Source organism: Natrix helvetica, assembly GCF_964273705.1.
Source record: "Natrix helvetica genome assembly, chromosome: 4".
Lineage (NCBI taxonomy): Eukaryota > Metazoa > Chordata > Lepidosauria > Squamata > Natricidae > Natrix > Natrix helvetica.
Window position 1 is genome coordinate 12,118,915 of NC_138550.1, and position 21,878 is coordinate 12,140,792.

General features: G+C 41.1%; 2 protein-coding genes across 3 annotated transcripts; one reads left to right on the forward strand and one right to left on the reverse strand.

Moving 5' to 3' along the window:
• Nucleotides 1-1,606: 1,606 nt before the first annotated feature.
• Nucleotides 1,607-9,185, reverse strand: TAF1D (TATA-box binding protein associated factor, RNA polymerase I subunit D). The gene is made up of 7 exons (XM_081950719.1): nt 8,983-9,185; nt 6,822-6,884; nt 5,767-6,163; nt 4,791-4,966; nt 3,891-3,933; nt 3,194-3,389; nt 1,607-2,301 (listed from the first exon to the last, which is right to left on the reverse strand). The coding sequence occupies exons 1-6, from the start codon at nt 8,985-8,987 to the stop codon at nt 3,318-3,320; spliced, it is 756 nt and encodes a 251-aa protein (XP_081806845.1). The 5' UTR covers nt 8,988-9,185; the 3' UTR covers nt 1,607-2,301; nt 3,194-3,317.
• Nucleotides 9,079-21,522, forward strand: LOC309390871 (ester hydrolase C11orf54 homolog). Of its 2 annotated transcripts, none has more exons than XM_081950716.1 (9): nt 9,079-9,206; nt 11,485-11,578; nt 12,636-12,734; nt 13,242-13,315; nt 15,008-15,109; nt 15,623-15,799; nt 17,151-17,300; nt 19,523-19,639; nt 21,194-21,522. In XM_081950716.1, the coding sequence occupies exons 2-9, from the start codon at nt 11,521-11,523 to the stop codon at nt 21,365-21,367; spliced, it is 951 nt and encodes a 316-aa protein (XP_081806842.1). In that variant the 5' UTR covers nt 9,079-9,206; nt 11,485-11,520; the 3' UTR covers nt 21,368-21,522. The 2 variants fall into 2 exon arrangements, with proteins under 2 accessions (XP_081806842.1, XP_081806843.1); XM_081950717.1 differs by having other exon boundaries at nt 9,169-9,288.
• Nucleotides 21,523-21,878: the final 356 nt, after the last annotated feature.

Sequence of the window (21,878 nt, forward strand, 5' to 3'; positions counted from 1 at the left end):
TCCAGAGAGTAAGTCATCTGTGTACAAAGTTTGGTTGAAATTGCCCAAGGCAGAGTTATGCTACAACATATACACACAGATATTTTTATATGCATTCTACTCTACTCTATTCTGTACTGCAGGCTACTTCAGCTGACTGCTAGCTGCCGTTCAGCAGTTCAAATCTCACCAGCTCAAGGTTGACTCAGCCTTACATCCTTCCAAGGTGGGAAAAATGAGGACCCAGATTACTGGGGCCAATATGTTGACTCTGTAAACCGCTTAAGAGAGGGCTGTAAAAGCACTATGAAGTGGTATATAAGTCTAAGTGCGATTGCTATTCTATCCCAACCAATCCCATCCCATGCTACTCTACCCTGCTCTGCATTCTAAATTCTATCCTATCCTTCTACGTGATCCAGTTGCCAAGGGCCTGAAGTACAGTCATATGATTGGGGGAGTTTTTGTTGGAACTTTGAATTTGGGCCATAACCCCCAGGGAGGCATGTCATGTGTCATAACAGTCCCTAAGTGACTGGTCGTAAGTCAAGAATACCTGTAAAGTTTCTCACACCAGTCAGCAGACTCCATGTTTTCAGATTACTCTAACATTAAGACACAGATATTATGTTCAGAGGCTCATCGTAAGTCAAAGACGACCTGTAAGGTTTCTTGTAGCTTTCAACTATTTTCATTCTTTCAGTTTATTCTAAAAGCCCAGGTGTTATGATGTCCCTTCCTTTAAGTAACACAGCAAATACAAATTAGCTGTGGGTTGCAAAGAAGGTTGTACTCTTAGCACTGACTCCACGGCTTCCGTCTGAGAGGCCAGTACAAAACCTGGAGTTGTGCTGCGCCGAAATAGAAAAAAATTCCAAACGTCAGAATACATAACAAAATTACAAAACACCATCTGTAGCAGGGGTGGACAACTCTGGCCCTTTTACGACCTGTGAACTTCAACCCTGAGTCTACTGGGAGATGAAGTCCACAGGTCATAAACAAGCTGGAGTTGTCCATCCCTTGGTCTCTTTATCTTAAATCTGTGGCAGAAAATCAAAACTGTTTTCCTTCTGTATGTTTTAAGGAAGCCTATTAGCAACCACATTGAACCAGAAACAAGATTGTGTGTGTGTGTGGGGGGGGGGGGGGGGGGAATAATGGCAAACTTACTTCTAACATAAGGTGAATTTTGAAGACTTCCTCCAGCTGGTATACATGGCCGATTACAAAGCAAAGCAAGAAAATCCCATTTTTACCAACATTAGTGCTGTCACAAATTATTTGGGCTAATTTTGGGATCTACGGATATAAAAAGAGCTGCAACATCAAATGATAAAGATGCTTTTGTCTCTGCCTACATCTTGGATTACTTGGCACTGTAGGGAGTTGTTGGAGTATTTGCTTCCCTCTGTGAGGTGAGCCTTTTCACCGATCCTTTAGCGACGTTGTTATGTTGGGGTTCCTGATAATGATACAACTGCCTGCCTTGCACAGACTTTTGGGGCATGTGGGAGGATGGATCCAGTACTTTTCATTGCCCACTGGTGATCTTTGGTGATTTGCCCTTTCTTGGTGAGGTCGCTGAGCTTTCTTTGGATCCAGATGATTGGGGGGGGGGGGGGTTCTGTGGGATTCACGTTCACTGGACGTAGGTTGGTCTTTTAATAATTCCCTTGCTTTTTGTATATATTCTAATGTATCCATGATAACCCTGAGTTCAACCTTTATCTGCTGGAGGGATGATGATAATTTGGTACCCTCTTTAGGGTTTTGAGGGCTGCTCCGTCTTCGGCTTGGAGTTGGTTCTGTTCTCATCTTCTCCTTGTCCGATGCTTTCTTGGGTCGCTGGGGGGAATCCCAGGGTTTTAAATGCTCCTTCTAAGGCTGGCAAAGAATTCTAGTTGATTGGCAATCCTCTACTTCAAGCCTTTCTGTAGGACGTTCTGCGGTAGACAGTGGGCGGCTGCTATGGACTCGTGCTGCCGAATAATAAAAATGGGAAAAAATCTGAATATCACCGGGGGGGGGGGGGGGGAGGGATGGTGGCTGCTGTTGCCCTTTGTCGAAATTTTTAGGAGGCCAAGAAAATACAATGAAATTGATCCAAGGGAGGAGAAACTGAGCAAATCTGAAGTACCACAGTAGACACGGGAAGCTGAAGGCATCCATTTCCCAATCTGAGGTATTTCAGGAACGGCGAAATCACAAAAGCTTCTTGCGAAGAACAATCAGCCCAGATCAAAAATTTGCCTCATCGAGTCGTCCTTGAATCTTTATTTGAAATACATGGCACATCCTGGAGGACATTCAGTGGCTTTGCTAGTTCAAAAGAGAGGGGGGAAAAATACATATCAGGTGTTTATCAATTTGCAGCTTTATCTCAGGTTTTGCATCGTTTACTGTGTCCCTTTCCCGCCCCCCCCTATAAACGTTTCTTCGGGTAGCCAATTTGTTCAAGCCGCCTCAGGCTAACAATTTCCTCTGCGCTCAGTTCCGATCAGTGTGTTAAGATTTAATTCATTTGTGAATCATTTAGCAGTTGAACTAAAAACAGTCATCATGGGAACTGCAGTGCAGATTTTAAATCCAACTAGCCGATAACCCAGCGTTGCTCGGGTATTTATTTATAGGGGGAAAATGTCCTGACCAAACGTAATTTCTAATGCTGGATTTCCCTCTTTACCCTTGTGGAGTAGTGAAGCTGTTACCATGGCAATGCCACTGCGCTGCACAGTAGAAGCCAGTGCGGCACAACAGGCTGTATCTTAACAGAAAACACACCCTGAGGGGTGTCAGGGGTTTTACCCCCACAGTATTTTTCTCCAGAGAGTAAGTCATGTGTGTACCAAGTTTGGTTGGTATATGTACCATATACAAACATATACATACACACACACATATATATAGATTAATTATTGTTATATATATATATATATATCCTATCTGATTATTAGATTTAGCGAGCACTGCCAAGAATTTAAAAATCACATCTCATAAATGCAAATTTTGAATGATATAACAGCTTTAATATATTAGGATAAAAAGGTGAATAAAAAGTATGCACTCATTGTGACAAAAAAGTGATTAACTCATTGTCATGCAAAATTTGTGTTCTGAAAAGCAGTTACACAGGTATAAAAGCCACTGTCTGATGTTTAGAAATTTTACAGTTAAGCGCTAAGTGAAAGAAAGGAAAGTTATAGCTAAATACCTGGCTTGTATTTTGCTTGCTTTTAAGAGACTTTATTTTAAGGGAGTTTGGATCTTCAAGAATGTTAAAAAAAATTTGCATGCCTTCCAGGCATTCCCTTTAAACGTCCTGAAAAAGATGCCACTCATTTTCTCCTAAAGTTCAATTTCTTCTTTTTCTTGGGAATTTTAGTGCTCAATATGAAACAGCTGTTGTCCTGGAAAATAAAAACCAGCATGGCATTAAAAAAAAAGAATGCTAATATAGAATCCTTTATTGGCCAAGTGTAATTGGGCACACAAGGAATTTGTCTTTGGTGCATAAGCTCTCAGTGTACATAAAAAATACATTCATAATTTCATGATTTCCAATGGTGGGGGGTTTTTTTTGGCCAATTTCCAGCAAAAACAGCTATTGTTAAAGCTAAGATTTGCTTAATGACTGCTGTAAAAATTACCGTAAAATTAGCTGTTTTTCAATTTAGGATGGCAATGACAGAAATTGACAGAATTTCTGATTCCAATTTGTGGTCGTAAGTAGAGGGACACCCGTAGGAATATGAAAACTAGGAAGGCTCATTTGTGACAATTTTGTACATGACTGATTGATTGTGTTACTATCTCACTTCTAATGCATTTCTCAAGTTAAGAAGGGAGAAGTGAAAAGCAGAGTGTGACAGTAGAATTGATGTAGCAAGCTTTGGTTACGGGCAACTTACCACTATTTTGGCACCAATGGCTTCATTACCAGAGTCCTCATTGCTGAAACAGAAAAATTATCCTATTAGATTTATTTAGAAAGTTTATACACCTGCCTCCTTGCTCAAAGTGATTCTTAGGCAGCTTACAAACAATAACACACAATATAAAAATAAAAACACACAATAACCTGTTCCCAAGCTATGAAGGGGTTTAAAAGTAACAACCAGGATCATTAAATAAATGGTTTTAAGTGAAGGACTATCCATACCTATGTTATGTTCAATGGAGAGAATAAGGACAAAGCCAATTACAATTTTACTTTGGGAAGCTAAATTCTTAATTCCTGAAAATATTTGGATGCTTTATCACTTGGAAAAAATGGCCTTTGAGTAAAATTTCATCAGAAGCATTACCCAAAAACTAATTGTTGTGGCCCGCCAGTGGAGCTGGTGGTAGACTCAGACAGCGAGGAGGTTGGGGAGGAACATGGGCCAGGGGAGCGAAAGGGTAGGGGAGTTTGCAGGAGACAATTAGTTCAATTCATTAGGGTGAAGATCTGTTCCTGGCTTCTTGCCAAGTATTCTCTGCTACAGAGTGGCGTTTGGAAGATATCGGCCTGGCAGCTCTCCAAGCCTGATAAAAGCCTTGTAGTTGTGAAATCGCTTAAAAGACTGTTGGCCGGGATTTTGCTGGAGAGGAATTCACTTTAAACTAAATAAAAGGGGTTTTATCGGGATGAGGAGTCAGCTTTGCGTTTTAGGAAGCCTAGGTCAGAACAGGCATTAAGTAAAATAATATGGCCTATCAGGATTATATATTGACACTAAAGAGTCAGTTTCAACGATCACACAATTGTGGTTGCAAGTTCTGATCTTTGGATTGCAAACACCCAATTTAGAAAGTCTCACTGTGCCTACCTGGTCTCTGCAATGGGAGAAATGGGTCCATCGTCATCCAGGTATTTGTGCCTCCGTGATTCCAGACACTGATTTTCAAGATCGCCCACAGCATTCAACCGCATCAAGGACTTCTTCAAATGATCCTCATATTTCAACATTTCAATGTATTTGAAAAACCCCTTCAACGCTGCATGCTGGGAAAGGAGGATATATATTTTTTTCCCCAGACAAAACGAAAGTGCAAGCTTCAAATCCACTCTCAAGTTAATACGTGACAAGACTGTCAATCGGAAAGACTAACACTGATGATGTTACCTAGTTGGGTAATGAAACGCCTGCAAGAAAACAAGCAAGCTCAGAGAGCACCAAGGACCCGTCGTGTCAACCCTGAGCTACAAATGTTCTCCTTTATTAGAACTGCAACGTTTTCCTTCCATCAAGACAATGAAGAAGCAGCCAGGCATTCTCAATGGGGAGCCTAGAGCAGTGATGCCTAACCTTTTGGTCGCCATGTGCGGAAAGTGCGTGCATGTGTGGCAGTTTTCCCACGCATGCCTGCACCCATAATGCAATGCGTGCGACACCACCCTGCGCATGTACGCCTGTCCCCCCGCACCCCGTTTTGGGCCTAGCAGGCCTCCCTAAAGCCTCCTGGGACCCCCTGTGTGCCCTCCCCGTGCATCTGTGTGCGTCAACATGCGCACTGCACCTGTGTGGCAGAGACCCAAAAATCAGCTGGCTGACGAGAAGCATGCACGCATGCACAGTGGAGCTGAGCTGGGGCGATGGCCGTGTGCCTACAGAGAGGGCTCTGCGTGCCACAGGTTCGCCATCAATAGCTGAGAGGATCAACCTTCCCAACTCATGTTGCTCAGGAGCATTGGCCAAACCACCGTCAAGACATCTGGAGTCAGCAAGAGGGTGGATGACAGCCTCAAAAACACTATTGAGCATTTCTGCCCCCCAAAAAGGTAGTGTGGAATTGTAAATTTACCTCATATTCTCGCACCGTTTTTAAAGGGAGATGCTTCCTGCCGTAGTATTTTTCCATGAAAGGAAATACAATTCCTCTATCTTTCATTCTCCTCTTCTGTTCGTCTTCTGGAATTCTGTGCCTTTCCGCCCATTTTCTGACATATTTGCGAGGCTTGCTTGGTTTCCTGCTCTCCGTGGGCTTCCATCTTTCGCGGAACCGGTGCTGCTTCCGCGTGAAGTGGTAATCGAAGAGGGCTCGAAGATTAATTTTAGGCTTGGGTAACTTCGTCTGACTCTCGGCCTTTGGACCAGCTGGGGAAGGACCTCTCTGCATAGCCACAGATGATGACCGGCCGGCATCTTTTGCTGAATTCGAAGCTTTTTTCCTTGAGTGCTTTGATGAATGTGGGCTAGATCTGAAGTCAGGAAAGGTAAGACTTACTTCCTAGTAGCCATCTCTCCCCCACTCCCAACAAGCCCAAACCTACGTTGAGTATGGATGATTAATTCTTTACTCAGGGTAAATAACTTTTCAATAGAGGTGGATGCAAAATAGCTACCTGGAGGTGTTCCACCCACAAAGCATGGTAGAACCTATCTCTCTGTGTAAAATTGCACACGGGCCAAAGACATATACACAAATACATACATAGATACTGTAGTTTTGGAGTATAAGACGCACCATGATTTTGAAGAGGCAATTTTTTTAAAAAAGGTTTTTGCAATCTCCACATATCCAAAAATGGTCCACTTTTTGTGAGCACAGGCCCATTTTTTGTCAAAAAAATGGCATGCATAGCCTTTAGGAGGCTTAGAGTGCTCCTGGGGGCTGTGGGTGCAAAAACGAGCAAAAAACACCATTTTTTCCCCTCGTTTCTGCCCTCCCCAGCTCCCAGGAGCACTCTGGAAGCCTCCTTTACAACTAACAACAATCCAATATACAGACCAAAGGCGGCTACTCAATATGCCTAATTAAAACATAGTTTGCTGAATGCTGAATGTATGCAATGAAATGCAGCACTAATTTATTATTCAAGATATGACTATTTCATGACTTTAATAAAAAGCACTCACATTTCTGTATCCATAGCTGCAGCTGCTAACCTTCCTGTTTCATTAGCCAAATGTGTTTTCGACCTTGAAAAGATAACAGAAATTAGTTTCAGATTCAAGGCTGAAATACCGAAAGCAGTCTATAAGCCAGGGGTGTCCAAACTTGGCAACTTTAAGACTTGTGGACTTCAACTCCCAGAATTCCCCAGCCAGCTCTCTGGGAGTTGAAGTCCACAAGTCTTAAAGTTGCCAAGTTTGGACACCCCTGACTTAAGAAGTGTGAAAGGTCATAAAATAAGGCAAAACTTTTTTTTTTTGGCCTCAATTGTGGCCACCTGTAGATGGCCTCTCCCCACCCCCCCAAACAACCAATTTGCCCAGACCAAAGCAGCTACTTGGATAAGCAGTGAAGCATTTTAAACCAAAAATTAAAACAAGTTTGCCATGCCTCAACTTCCAGTCTACTCTACCTGGATGACTGAATCTTCATCAACATGCTGTCAAGTTTACATAGCATGCTGCATCCAAAAAGTCCTATCATGGCTTGATTTGGTGTATAAACCTAGATTCTGCTAAACAAATACCTTATGATTCTTGATGAATGTATTCTATTTTATTTTTCTTTATGTACACTGAGAGCATATGTACCAAAGACAAATTCCTTGTGTGTCCAATCACACTTGGCCAAGAAAGAATTATATTCTATTTTCTCTTACCAACAGGGAAACAGCTCCATCAACTGGGAGAAAACAAGCCCATTTCCATTTAGAAACCCAGATTCGGTTTTCCATTCTGCCACCAAGTTTCTAAAATATTTTCCTAGAAGTAGATCACTATTTCACTACCTTTGCAGCCTAACCTACTGCCTCGTGGGTTTCCTGTTAGGATGAATATAAGAGAAATAATATAAAGTGTCTCCTAATCTATGCTTTCTAGACATTGTAGAGAAAGGCAACCTTAAATCAGAATAGAGCGCTGGAAGGGACCTTAGAGGTCTTCTAGTCCAAACCCCTGTACTAGCAGGAGACCTTATATCATTTTAGACAAATAGTTGTCCAATCTCTTCTTTAAAACCTCCAATGTTGAAGCACTCACAACCTCTGTTCCACTGGTTAATTGTCCTCACTGTTAGGAAGTTTCTCCTCAATTCTAGGTTGCTTCTCTCCTTGATTAGTTTTCATCCATTGTTTCTTGTCCTGCCTGCTGGTACTTTGGAGAAATAAGTTGACCCCCTCTGCTTTGTGGCAGCCCCTCAAATGTTGGAGTACTGCTCTATTGGAAAATCTTCTCTTAAATCAAGATAATTATCTTGGAGGGAGGCTGAGTCCAAGTTTAGGTTTTTTTTTAATTGGGATAAGCCTATTTTTAGGACTTGCCCATCTCAAAATCTCAATTTCTATTAATTTCGGGGGAGACCACTTGTCCAATTGCAATGGATTCCTTTCCTGTGCAAAAGCTAGAGACCTTACTCCCTATATGGGAGGGGATGGAATGAATCTGGATTATCTTGAAATTTGGAATTAGGGATTCACACATCTTGGGCTTCATATTATTTATTTACATTACAGTGATTGATTAGCCCTTGGGCCATATCAAAGTGCAGAGTTCCGAAAACAAAATTACTAACATTTGATAAAGAGCAATTTAAAATGGAACTGAAATAAGATGCAATTTAAAATGAAACTGGAATAAAATACAATAATTTTTAAGATATAGATTAAAATATGATTAAATTATATTTCCGTGTCACCCCTACAATCTACCCCAATCAGTCCCACATATGCAGATCTCAAGTGAATCATTTTGCTTATTGTGTACGGTGCTGTATTAAATGTTATTTTCAGATGCTGGCCGCGCAATCAGCTAAGTTGTTTTGATATGGGGATCCCAATGGGTCAATCGTTTGCTATATAGACCAAGGGACTGCTAAACCGGCGGCTTAATAAAAGCCATCATCGCTCAGCTCATGTTATCACCCTAAAACCATCCAGCCAACCCACCATATATAAAATATATATAACGGTCTAACACGATGGGCGAATTAAGCGCAACAGCCGTCCATCGGATGCAGGGTTTCTATCGAAATGGCGGCACCGAGGCTTGATGGATAAATAAATCAAGGAGCCGCGCCGAACCGAGATCGGGAACCGGACGGATGCCAACCGATTGCGCAGCTACTCACCTCATCGCGCGTATCGCCAAGGCCGCGAAAGCCCCGGCGGGCCGCTTATATACTGATCTCTGGTCTCGCGAGTCTTCGTAAATCGACGTCAGCAGAAACGGGAAGAAGGGTGGGGTGAGGCCGGCCGCGCCCTCTTGAAAGCGGTCAAAAGGAACTCTTGGCGTCTTCGAGAAGTTGCTCCGGGTGGAGGCTAACGCCCTGCGCGCGTGTTCCTTCTAAGTGCTGTAAGTAAGGCCAATGCAACCGCGGGCACGATTTGCAATGGGGAGGAGTACTAGTAATTAAGGCTCCGATTGATTACCTTCCGTAAGTGGTGATCCCAGCTCAGTCTTCGGCTGTGGGCTGTGCCTGATAGGATTTAACACTTTTGGAAATTGGGGGGAAAACGAGGAACGCGACCCGCTTCAGTGCAAGATGTGTTTACCCGGGAGTAATCCCTATTGTAGGTAATGGAGCTTCTATATAGGAGCAATAAAGCTTGCATCGGACTCCAGGGAAATTTGCAGAACTTTGAGGCTGCTTTTTACTTTGGAAAGTAACTGTGTGGCAAATAGGTGGGATTTTCACACGCTAAGATAAAGGTTTGTTTGTAGGCTTTTGTGCAGTCAGCGACTTGTGCAGGTTCAGCCTGGGTAGTTATATAGTGCTTTGGGTTTTAATCCAAAAAATTGGTATTTTAGAGGAGTGTTTTCCAAAACTGGGGACTTCTGGGAGATATGAATTCCGCACATCTTTAAAAGTTTGAAAATCACTGCTCTTTAAAAAAACCCAACCCAAACCCAACCGTTGAAATCAGGCTTCTGAATAAGTTGCATTTTTATTACTCATCTCAGAATTTCTGCTTTATGGAATGTTCAATGGCTTAGCATAAGATGCTCCTAATAAAAATATTAACTGAAAACTATAAAACACGGAGATGGCCATTTGGATTGGTTATAAATGGTAACACAGAGTTTCTTTTTTTTAAAAAAACTTTATTTTGCTTATACAAACTTCACATCTTTGCAACACATTATACTTCTTTTACATATCTGTTGTGATTCTTTTATCTGTACAAATAAGTCTTTTATAACTATAACTTTATATATGTGTGTATTTATATTATTTCATACATCTTTTTTCTTCATTCTGTATATAACATTCTATATACTCTATGAATAACAACCTATTTAGCAATGTAATAAAAAAAATATTGGAATGTGCAGAGATGGATAAGCTCACGAAAGAATTAAAAGAGAAAGAAGAATCTGAATATTACTCCTTATGGGATTTATGGTATAATTGGCTAGAGAAAGGGGGAGGGGGAGCAGGAAAGCAAAAAAGAAAGGAAGAAAGATCAACAAATTAATAAACAACTACAAAACCGGAAAATGATTAAAGGATAGAAATAGACTGTAGGAAATAAATAATAGGAAATGGATACAAAAGACTTAAATGTAATAAAGGTTGTAATACACAGAGTTTCTAGGAAGCAAGAAAGGAAAAATTTTGTGATTGCTAGAAAAAAATTAGCAAGATCATGAATGCTTTTTAATGTGATTAGTTTATCCCTGAACTTTTAAGAGCAATTGATAAATTCATACTAAGAGAAATGAGCTAATATTTTAAACAAGTTGTTCTCAAAACCTTGGGAAATATGCAGGCCTGATAATGAATCATTTGCATGATTAGTGGTTTCACCTGCTACTATAATTAATTCCTTCTTGCAAAATAAATTCCCTTGACCTTTTTTTTCTATACAACTTAATACATTCAAATCCTCCATCTTCCTAGGCAGTAGTTAATTGGAGTTTACTTCCAAATAATGTCAGCTGGTGAAGAAAATTAATCCTAATTTCCTGTTGTTGTTAAAATTTGGTTTGAAGCAACCAGCAAATAAACTTTTCAAATCTAATATCTATACATAGTCAACAGTTGAGAACTTTGTTTCTAAGTAATATCTACTATGTGTGAATGGCTAACTGTGGTTTATTAACTACTGCATGGCTCACACATTGCATTAAACTATAAACCACAGTTTACAAAATACTGAAGGCTAACTATCTCCAAACAAACCACCTTCTAGGAATCCAGGCTTAAAGTAGGAACAGTATTGCAGCCATGTACTATGTTTGATTTGCTTATATTAACTGAAGAAAAATATTCAGTTAATTTGATTCCTTTACAATGAAATTACTGGCTTATACTGTACTCCCTATAACAACATTTTTTTTCCTGTCCAAAGTAGTTGAGATACTGTGGGTGCTGATTCATCAACAATATTGCTTGTTGAATCATCTTTTTTTTCCTCAAAAAGAGCAGATGTAGGCACCAACAATAACTAAGGAAGAAAATAGTGAAACAGACAGCACAGCACAATAAATCCATGACACTCTTTTAACATGTAACACTCTCAGGAATTACCGTCAACATCTGTACTGCTAAAAGCTTGGGTTGAATTGCAAAACCAGTATGTTCATTAACAGACCTGTAACTTGTTCTTGATGTACTTTGATCCCTTAGGAGCCAACCTGCTTGGTTGCCTGCCTGGAATAAAACATGGCTAGGGTGGAAAAGTTTGCTTTTCACATACCTACTCTGGAGGAAGCGGCTGATGGTAAGCAAGCATGGTTCTTTTGAGTTATAAAAGCTGTGAGGAGAAGAATCCAGGTAACAGCAGCAGTTAGAAAAGCAGGATATAGTGCAGTGTGTATATTTGTTTAAAAGGGAGGCAAGATTTCTTCCCCCACATTCTGAACATGTAGAGATGTCCTTGAAGGGAACACTTGGAAGTCATTATAGAGAGAAAGGCAGAAGCACTCCTTAATCTCTGGGAAAGGTGATAGTTTTAAGAACACTCCCATCAACACAAAGAGAGTCCGTCACTGTAGCTATTTCAGTAACATATAATACAATACAATACAATAGTAGAGTTGGAAGGGACCTTGGAGGTCTTCTAGTCCAACCCCCTGCCTAGGCAGGAAACCCTATACCATTTCAGACAAATAGCTATCCAACATCTTCTTAAAGACTTCCAGTGTTGGGGCATTCACAACTTCTGGAGGCAAGCTGTTCCGCTGATTAATTGTTCTCACTGTCAGGAAATTTCTCCTCAGTTCTAAGTTGCTTCTCTTCTTGATTAGTTTCCACCCATTGCTTCTTGTTCTACCCTCAGGTGCCTTGGAGAATAGTTTGACTCCCTCTTCTTTGTGGCAACCCCTGAGATATTGGAACAATGCTATCATGTCTCCCCTAGTGTATATATAGTTATAGTCTTTGCTTAACCATTTGTTCAGCAATGGTGAATGATTTAGCATTGGCCCGCAAAGTTATGGCTGTTGCAGTCACATAATCAAAGTTTGAGTGTTTGGCAACCGGCCTGCAGTTACAACCGCAGCATTGGAGGAGTCATGGTGTGCAGTGGTTAGAAGGCAGTATTGCAGGCTAAGTCTGTCCACAGCCTGGAGTTTGATCCTGACTGGCTCAAGGTTGACTCAGCCTTCCATCCTTCCGAGATTGATAAAATGAGGACCCAGATTGTTGGGGGGCAATAGGCTGACTGTAAACTGCTTAGAGAGGGCTGTAAAAGCCCTATGAAGCGGTATATAAGTCTTAAGTGCTGTTGCTATATTCCATTCTTCAATTTTCTTTGAAATGATCTATTTTCCTTCCAGTTCTACAGAATGGACTTCAAGAAAATTTTGCAGATGTCCAGGTATCCGTGGTGGATTGTCCTGATATGACTCAAGAACCCTTTTGTTTTCCTGTTAAAGGTAACACGTAGTACCTGTGACGGAATATTGGCAATATCTTGGTAACATGTGGGCCACCAGATGGAACGGGCAAAATTGCCAGGATTATTTTTGGCAGAATAGATTTTCTTCTTAAGCCTTTTCAAGATTGGATTATCCAGGCTAAAAACCCTTGTCGCATACCTTAAAATACTGAATGCTCTCCTATTTTAAAAAAAATCCTATTTTTCCCTACTTTTGGAGAACTTCAAATTTCACAGAACAGCCTCACCGTTGCCATTACAGCACAGGATTACTGGCCATGCCCTCCCTGTCAATTTTTATAGGTTGGAAGGATGCTATGCTAAGTGACGGTTTGTTTTAGCTATCGTTGGTTATACAAACCACCATTGTCTGGTTCATCATACAAATCACAATAATTGGTTTTGGGGGTCTACTAAACCGTGATTGCTTTTATATTGTTTTGGGTTAGTAAAAAAAAAAATCTGGAAAACATTGAATTTGACCATTTGTTTTTCCTTTTTACAGGTATTTGTGGCAAGCCTAGAATTGCAGATGTGGGAGGTGTTCCATATCTTTTACCACTTGTACAGAAAGACAAGGTAATTAAAATTTAAAATACTTGCAACCATGTGTAAAAGGTAGTCTTTCATCCAATAACCTCCCATTTTGATCAGAAACAACAATTCCCATTTTGGGGAGGTTGGAGTGGATGGAATCAAATCATTTTTGCTTCCCTGTTTCCCCGAAAATAAGACCTCCCTCGATAATAAGCTCCATTGGGCTTTTGAGCGCATGCGCTAAAATAAGCTCTCCACAAAAATATTGCACACAGCAGCGGCCATGAGGTGACCACGTTTGCCACCTCCTGCCCCTCCAAAATAATAAGATCTCTCCGAAAATAAGGCCAAGTGCTTATTTCGGGGGTCAAAAGAAAATAAGACCCCGTCTAAAGATCACTAATATTGCAGTGATCCTAGTAAAGTCAGACTAGTCCATTCTAACATTTTGCACATGTGTTAATTGCTTACCTTTTTAAAATCCTTTCAAAGAGATTTGGTTCAGATCCTAATTTTAAAAATGCAGGTAGGTTTCGATTAGTAGTTAATAAATCCCACAAAATGGTTACATTATTTGAATTCACACTATCGGCAATAACAATGGCCCTTAGACTTACAGTATATACTACTTCACAGTGCTTTCCAGCCCTCTAAAAGTGGTTTACAGAGTCAGCATATTGCCCTCAACAACCTGGGTCCTCAGTTTACTGGCCTCAGAAGGATGGAAGACTGAGGTCAGTAAAATGAGGACCCAGATTGTTGGGGGCAATATGCTGACTCTGTAAATCACTTAGAGAGGGCTGGAAAGCACTGAAGTAGTATATACTGTAAATCTAAGGGCCATTGTTATTGCCAATAGTGTGAATTCAAATAATGTAACCATTACATTTTATGTAATGGGATTTATTAACTACTAATCGAAACCTACCTGCATTTTTAAAACCTAGTATATCAGTCTATTAGGATCGAACTGCTGGCAGCCGGCAAACAGTAGAAGTAGCCTGCTATTAGAACTGCATTCTAACCACTGTGCCACCACAGCTCTTAATCTTGTAATCCTCGGTTTACAACCATAACTGAGATTGCAATTTCAGCTGTACGTCATGATGGTTATAAAGTGAGTCACCTTGTAGGCTTGATCGATTTTACAGCCTTTTGAGGGGAGGGGGTCATAAACAACACTGCAGTTATTAAGCAAACCCATTATTTTCTATAAGGTGCTAATATTTTCTTTTGCTGGAAACCAGAAGTCTGGTAAATATTGGTTTTTGACAAACAAATCATGGATCTCTTCCCGCTTTTAAAAATTATGGAGGACTCCAAAAAAAGCTTTTGTTTGTATGGGTTATGTTTATATTTACCTTATTAAAAATTGGATGCATTCACTGCCACTTCTCGTGGTCGTTGAATAAGATTTTAATATTGTATTCTTTTTCAAGATAGAATGGCAATTAATTTAATTTTTTAAAACTTTACATTTAAAGACACCCAAGAGGGGGTCTCGGGGAAGGCCAAGTCATCCTAGGAACACTCTTTAAGAACAGCTGCCCTCTGGACCAGGGTTCTCCACCGTTGGCAACTTTAAGACTTGTGACTTCAACTCCCAGAATTCCTCTTTGCTAGCTGAGGAATTCTGGGAGTTGAACTCCACAAATCTTCAAGTTGCCAAGTTTGGAGACCCTTGCTCTGGATAACATGCAAATGAACACATTTAACCATTCTTTTCTCACTTAGGTTTATGACCTGAACGTAATAGCGAAAGAAATACAGTTACCTGGAGCATTTTTTCTTGGTGCTGGAGCTGTTTCCTCCAGAGTAGTTGGAAGCAATGCTGAGGTAAGAGAATGGGTGAGAAAATATTAGCCTCCATGTTTACCTGGAGTGTAGACCGTCCAGCCTCAGCGACATAAAGACTTGTGAACTCCCAGAATTCCGTACTGTTGTGCCTTACAATGGCTTCTACCGTACTGCCGTAAAATGGCTTCTACTGTACAGCGTAGTGGAGTTGCCATGGTATCGGCTTTACAGTACTCCACAAGGGGGCTCCCTCTGGTAAGGGGGAAAAATCCAACATTAGAAATTATGTTTGGTCCCGGCCTTTTCAACAGGGCTTTGATTATTTTTGAGGACAAATGTATGGCTTCTGGGGGCACATTTGTAACTCATTAATTGTCGCCAAAATCAGGGCTTTTCCTGTCTAATGCAGGTTTAGGATAAATAAATAACCCGGGCAAAGCCGGATTATCAGCTAGTTAAGCTATAAACAAAATGTGTTGCTTGTTTTAATGATTGTGAAGTGATGGTAGTCCATGCTGATCTACTGGAAGATATTCATCTGTTTCTGTCTAGTTCATCCCAATTGTTCAAACTGAGAAAGAAGGAAAAGCAGCAACCAATGGAAGTTACCTAGCCAAGATCAACCCTGAGGATGGCAGCTGTCTGCTTCAAAAATACAGCTCCCTACATAACGATTGTGAATTTGGGCTGCTGGCAAACCTATATGCAAGTGAAGGCCTTCCCGGTAAGGTATGTGGCTCAGTCAGCTTTTTAAAAAGAAACACATCCAGGGAAGGACTACAAAATAAATAAAAAATAAAAACCCAATTAAAGGACAGAAAATTTCAAAAGCTAACAAGCCCAAACAAACCAACTTCTACATATAAACATGCTTTGCTTTGCTTCATTTCATTGACAGCTGCACATCTTACCAGTGGACCGTATGGTGTAAATACCATATTTTTCAGAATATAAGATGCACTCCCCCCCCTCCTTAAAAGAGAGTGAAAATTTGGGTGCGTCTTATACACCGAATGCAGCACCGACCACCCTTTGGCCTCTCCCTCCTTGCAGCAAACCGCCTGTTTCAGTTTCAGCTTCAACACAGCCTGATTAGCACAAGCAGCTGATTGTCGGTTGGATCGGCCACCCAACCACCTATTTCAGGCTGCAGGGATTGCCTATTGCTACCTCTGCACGCTCCCTTTTCAGCCTCCACGTGCCCCATTTTCCTCCCAATCCAATACCCTAACCCAGGACAGGCGGAAAATGGGGCACGCAGAGGCTAAAAACAGTGTGCGAAGGCTATAATAAGATATGGCAATCCCTGCAGCCTGAAACAGCTGATGGTTGGGAAGCCGATCCAACCAACCATCAGCTGCTTGTGCTAACCAGGCTGTGCTGAAACAGAAACTGGCTGTTTGCTGCAAGGAGGCAAATTGCTGGGAGGCAGAGGCAGATATTTTTTTTCTTGTTTTCCTCCCAAAAGGTAGGTGTGTCTTCCACTTTGGAGCATCTTATACTCTGAAAAATACGGTAGATATGTTTACAGCTAGTAAGCAATACAGGAACGTAAGATTCAAGGATTCTATGGATTCAAGGCCCTGTCCTTGATATCTTCCAAGAATGCTAACAGACTATTTAACACCTAGATGCTGTTTTCAGACATAAAAAAGATGCCATTAAAAAAAAATACATTAAAAATAAGGATTGAATATAGGGAGCATATTGGATGCCAAGAATTCACAAACATTTTATTTATAGTGGAACTAGATTAAAAGGAAAATATAAAAAACTAAATCTCCCAGGTCTCCCATTTTCTCTGAAGAGACAAATTTCCTGAGTGAAATAATTAAATCTGTGAACGTTTGGCCCTGTGCTTTTAATGTGGGAATAATTATTTTGACCATTACAATTGTCAGGGACACAAAATGTATTAAGTAAGGAGCCCTAAGTCATAATGAAATCTTAAGAGAATTATTCTCAACTCACAATGCATTATATGAAGCTTAAGTCGTTTCATTTTAATTTCAACTGCAAATTACTGCACAGAATTTTCTCTGATTAACATGACCATATTAACCTGTCTCTTTTCTTTAAGGTCATTGAAGTGAGAGTGAAGAAAAGAACGGGTGAGCAGAATTTCATATCCTGCGTACGGAAAGCCTTAGATAAGCATTATGGTGACAGAACAGTGGGAATGGGAGGTACCTTCATTATCCAGAAAGGAACTGCAAAACTTCATATTATGGTAAGTCAGTTACAAGAAGATGATTTTCCGTTTTATGATTTCTTTGAGAAGCATGAGTTAGACAAGGAGGAAAAAAAAGTAAGGTCTATAAACATTAAAGAGTAAAGTCTGTCCACACACATTTGCAAATTTGCTTTTTTATGGGGTGTTATCACGGTGACTCAGTGGCTAAGATGCTGAGCTTGTTTATCAGAAAGGCCGGCAGTTCAGGGACATCATGATAAACATCCTGGCTGACTATACACACAAAGAAAAACAACAGATGGGGTGGGATATAGACCTGGTTTATAGAGTGAACTCAGCTTATGCTAGAACTCACAATGTACCCAGGGAGGTTCACATTAAACTTCTTAGAAAAAGCACAAGAGATGAAATTCTGGGTGTACAAAGGGGGCAAGCATTGACATACCATGATATGGAGATAACCATTCTGAAGCAGATCCCTAAGAAGATTAGAGAAAAAAGGAAGAATTATTCGCAATTAGCGAATAAATTATACCAGAAAGGGGTGTGGTTTAGATGGTTGATGCCTGAAGGTATGCTGATATTCTGGGAGGAGACAAGAATTAGAATCAATTCACCCATAGAGGCGCAGGCCTTTATGGAAAAAAACAGAACACTCCTAGAAAAAACACGAGACACTACAGCGGACACGCAGGACACGGGAGGGGCCAGAGCTCTGCCAGTGGAGGGAGATGGGGCAATAGCAAGAAGACTCAGATCACAAAAATAAACAAGAAAATCATATTATTATAAACTGACCAAAAGTGATAATGGAATTATATCTGGATTTTATACTGTAATGTCTAATCTGATTGAATTTAGTAATAGAACTAATATGCTGATTGTAATCAATTATATACCAATGCATTATATATAAATGTATACTATGAGTATGGAGAGAGGGGCGCCTGTCACACTTTGCAACTGCCATAATTTGTATACCTGTCCATTTACCCTTTTCCCTATAAATGTTGAAAAACCAATAAAAAATTTTTAAAAACAAGAAAGGCCGGCAGTTCGAATCCCTAGCGCCGCATAATGGAGTGAGCTCCCATGACTTGTCCCAGCTTCTGCCAACCTAGCAGTTCGAAAGCATGTAAAAATGGAAGTAGAAAAATAGGAACCACCTTTTGTGGGAAGGTAACAGTGCTCCATGTGCCTTCGGCATTTAGTCATGCTGGCCACATGACCACGGAGACGTCTTTGGACAGCGCTAGCTCTTCGGCTTTGAAATGAGATGAACACCGCCTCCTAGAGTCAGGAACGAGTAGCACATACGTGCGAGGAGAACCTTTACCTTTATCAAGTAGATGTGCAATGGCTCAGCAATTAAAGCTGCTGAACTTGTCAGCTGCAGATCAGACAGCCTGAGTTTGAGACCTGAACTCTGTGCAACAGAGTGAATTCCTGTTATTTGCCCCAGCTCCTATCCACCTGGCAGTTCAAAGACATGCAAATGCAAGTAGATAAATAGGTACCACTTCGGTGGGAAGGTTACAGTATTTTGTTAGCCTTTGGCGTATAGACATTCTGGCCACGTGACCATGGAAAATGTCTTCGGACAATGCTGGGTCCCTCGATACATGAACAGCTCTTGATTGGCAGGATTTTTCCAAGATTTCAAACGGGTCTTCCTCACTTATATTGGCGGAAGCCGGACTGGCAATTTTTTGCATTCAAAACAGCCGATTAAGCTCTCATTGAGCGACTTTAACTCATCATCATTTTAACGACACCATAATTCCTTGCAGGGAGGAATTTGGGCAACTGAATAGAGCTGAGTGTTTACTGGCCAGATGCCCTTACTGTCGCCAATGCGGAGTTTTCCCCCAGGAGATATATTCTCAGTGTGCCCAGAGAGAAATATTTGCCTCTATCTAGGACCGAACTCACAGCCTCCTGGCTGTAAGGCGAGAGCTCCACCTCTAGGCCACCATACCACTCTAGATCGAGCTACTTTCACTGTTGTCCCAATTTTGATGGACAGTTGAAATTGTAATTGTTTGTGCCAGCTGCAGAATTTTCTGGTTTCAAAAGAAACTTGCTTTTTTATGGTTTCAGAAGAAACTGAGATACTACCAGAGATCCAGAATTGTGCCAAAGCATAACTTGTGTCATGTTCCTATATGGAGAGGAGGGAAACAGACTGTGATGACTTAGAGTTCCTGTGCTTTTCTTTATTTAAGTACCGCCACCTGTTTGTTTGTTTTTAATTACAGCCTTCTGAATTTTCTGCCTGCCCTTTGGAAACTGATGAGAAAGTGAACAATTGGCTGAAGTTTTTTGAAATGGCAGCTCCACTCATTTGCCAGCCTGTGATTGTTTCTCAAGATCCAGTAAGAAAATTCTATTGCTGTTTTTCAAGTGAGATCCCAACTTACTCGCCTGGATGCAAAGTGGTCATTATTTTAAACAATCATCCACTCCATTTGCTCCAGGTGCCATAACATGCACCAAAGAATTGGGAAAATGTCCAGTGAGAACCAGTTGGGTGTAGTGGTTAAGGTGCTGGCCTAGAAACCAGGAGGCTGTGACTTCTAGTTCCTCGTTAGGCATGAAAGCTTGGGCTAAATTTTCTCTCAGTCCAACCATGTCATAGCATTGTTGTTGTGACAAAAGTAGAAGGAGAATGGCATATCTATCCATCCATCCATCCATCCATCCATCCATCCATCCATCCATCCATCTATATATCTATCTATAAATGGCTTTGTGTTTGTGTGTGTTCCAGCATAACTTTGGAACACCTCGAGCAATTTCAACCAAACTTGGTATACAGATGACTTACTCTGAAAACAAATACTGTGGGGGTAAGACACCCCTAACATCCCTCGGGGGACGGGGGGTGTTCTGTAACGATACAGCCTGTTGTGCCTTCAAACGGCTTCTATTGTACTGCCGTAAAATGGCTTATACTGTACAGCGCAGTGGAGTTGCCATGGTAATGGCTTCACAGTACTCCACAAGGGAGCTCCCTCTGGTAAGGGGGAAAATCCAACATTGGAAATTACGTTTGGTCCGGACATTTTTCCGCTATAAATAAATACCCGGACAACGCCATGTTATCAGCTAGTTCTATTATAAATGTTCCCCATCCTGAGTGTACAAAGCTATTGGTGCAGCTTTGTCATGAAACATCTCAGCCAAAATACACAAATTGTCCTCATTTAGTTACTACTGTTGAGAGTGGCAACTGGGTTGTTAGGCGAAGCAGTCGTTGTGAAGCCATGACCGTATTTATGATCTTACTGCAGCTTTCCTTTGATTTACAGACCTGTAAAACTTGTTCAAAAGTTACTTGCTAATCATTGCCGTAACTGAAGAGTAGCTAAATGAGACTGTCAGAGTTCCAAATAGCATCCAAAAGTAAATCAGAGTCCAAGGCAAAGTATTGCTCAAAGTTCCAATTTATTAAGAGAGCCATGTTGGCACATCTGGAAAAACCTGAATCTGAAAGCTTCCTGGTTTTCCCCACCCAGTTGAAAGTTCAAGATCCTGCCCCCACACCCACAAGTCCATCACATGGTCCAATCTCCCACTGGTAGTTCCACCCATCCAGTTCCGGTCAAGTGCAGAGGTACAGAGACAAAGGATGACCTTGGCTTTCTAGAAAGAATTTTGTTATGGCTACATAGCATCTAACTCCTTACAATCCCATTTTCCCACAATAGAAAATGCATAGCGGACTAATAGAAAGTGTGGCAGGCCAAAGAGCCAAAAGACAAGATGGCTGCAGGCTGACAGAGACTGTTGCTAAATGAGGACTACCTATATTGTCAAAAAAACATAAAATAACACATTGTATATGATGTACTTGAACTGGAGGAAATGTTTGCTGCTTGGGGCCAGCCCCACGGACAGGAATTAATGGTTCCTTGGCTTTTTTCCAGGGCTTTGATCTGCGTGTGGAGCATACTCACTGTTTCAGTCACCACGGTGAAGGAGGCCACTACCACACAGACACAACGCCAGAGACTGTAGAATATCTGGGGTATTTTGTACCTGCTGAATTCCTCTTTCGGATCGACAGACCAAAGGAGACGCATATGGTGGGTCGGGATTAAAGTCCAACCCGCCCAGGAAGCTGAGGTTAATTAAGAAGCAGAAAATCAAGAGATGACTAAATCTGCTTTTCACTGAGGCTCAGCTAATGTCTAATCACCACCTGAATGTATTATTATTTTTTTGGCACTTAAAAATAAAATATGGCAAAAATTGATATTTTTTTTCTCAGATTGGAATTGTAGCACATTCTGGCTGATTGCAAAACAACCAAGACTAGGAGCCCAATTTTTACTGAAATATTTACATATTAGATCATTGACTCCCCTTTTTCTGTCCTTAAGGTAAAGGTTCCCCTCGCATATATGTGCTAGTTGTTCCCGACTCTAGGGGGCGGTGCTCATTTCCGTTTCAAAGCCGAAGAGCCAGCGCTGTCTGAAGACGTCTCCGTGGTCATGTGGCCGCCATGACTAAACGCCGAAGGCGCGCGGAACCCTGTTACCTTCCCACCAAAGGTGGCTCCTATTTTTCTACTTGCGTTTTTACATGCTTTCGAACTGCTAGGTTGGCAGA

Coding starts and splice junctions, on each gene's coding strand:
- TAF1D (XM_081950719.1), bottom strand. Junction 4,967..5,766: donor AAACGGTGCGAGAATATGAG/GTAAATTTACAA, acceptor CTCCTTTCCCAG/CATGCAGCGTTGAAGGGGTT. Junction 3,390..3,890: donor CCATTGGTGCCAAAATAGTG/GTAAGTTGCCCG, acceptor TTTATTTTCCAG/GACAACAGCTGTTTCATATT.
- LOC309390871 (XM_081950716.1), top strand. CDS start 11,521: ATGGCTAGGGTGGAAAAGTTTGCTTTTCACATACCTACTCTGGAGGAA. Junction 13,316..15,007: donor CACTTGTACAGAAAGACAAG/GTAATTAAAATT, acceptor TTTCTCACTTAG/GTTTATGACCTGAACGTAAT. Junction 15,800..17,150: donor GTGAAGGCCTTCCCGGTAAG/GTATGTGGCTCA, acceptor CTTTTCTTTAAG/GTCATTGAAGTGAGAGTGAA.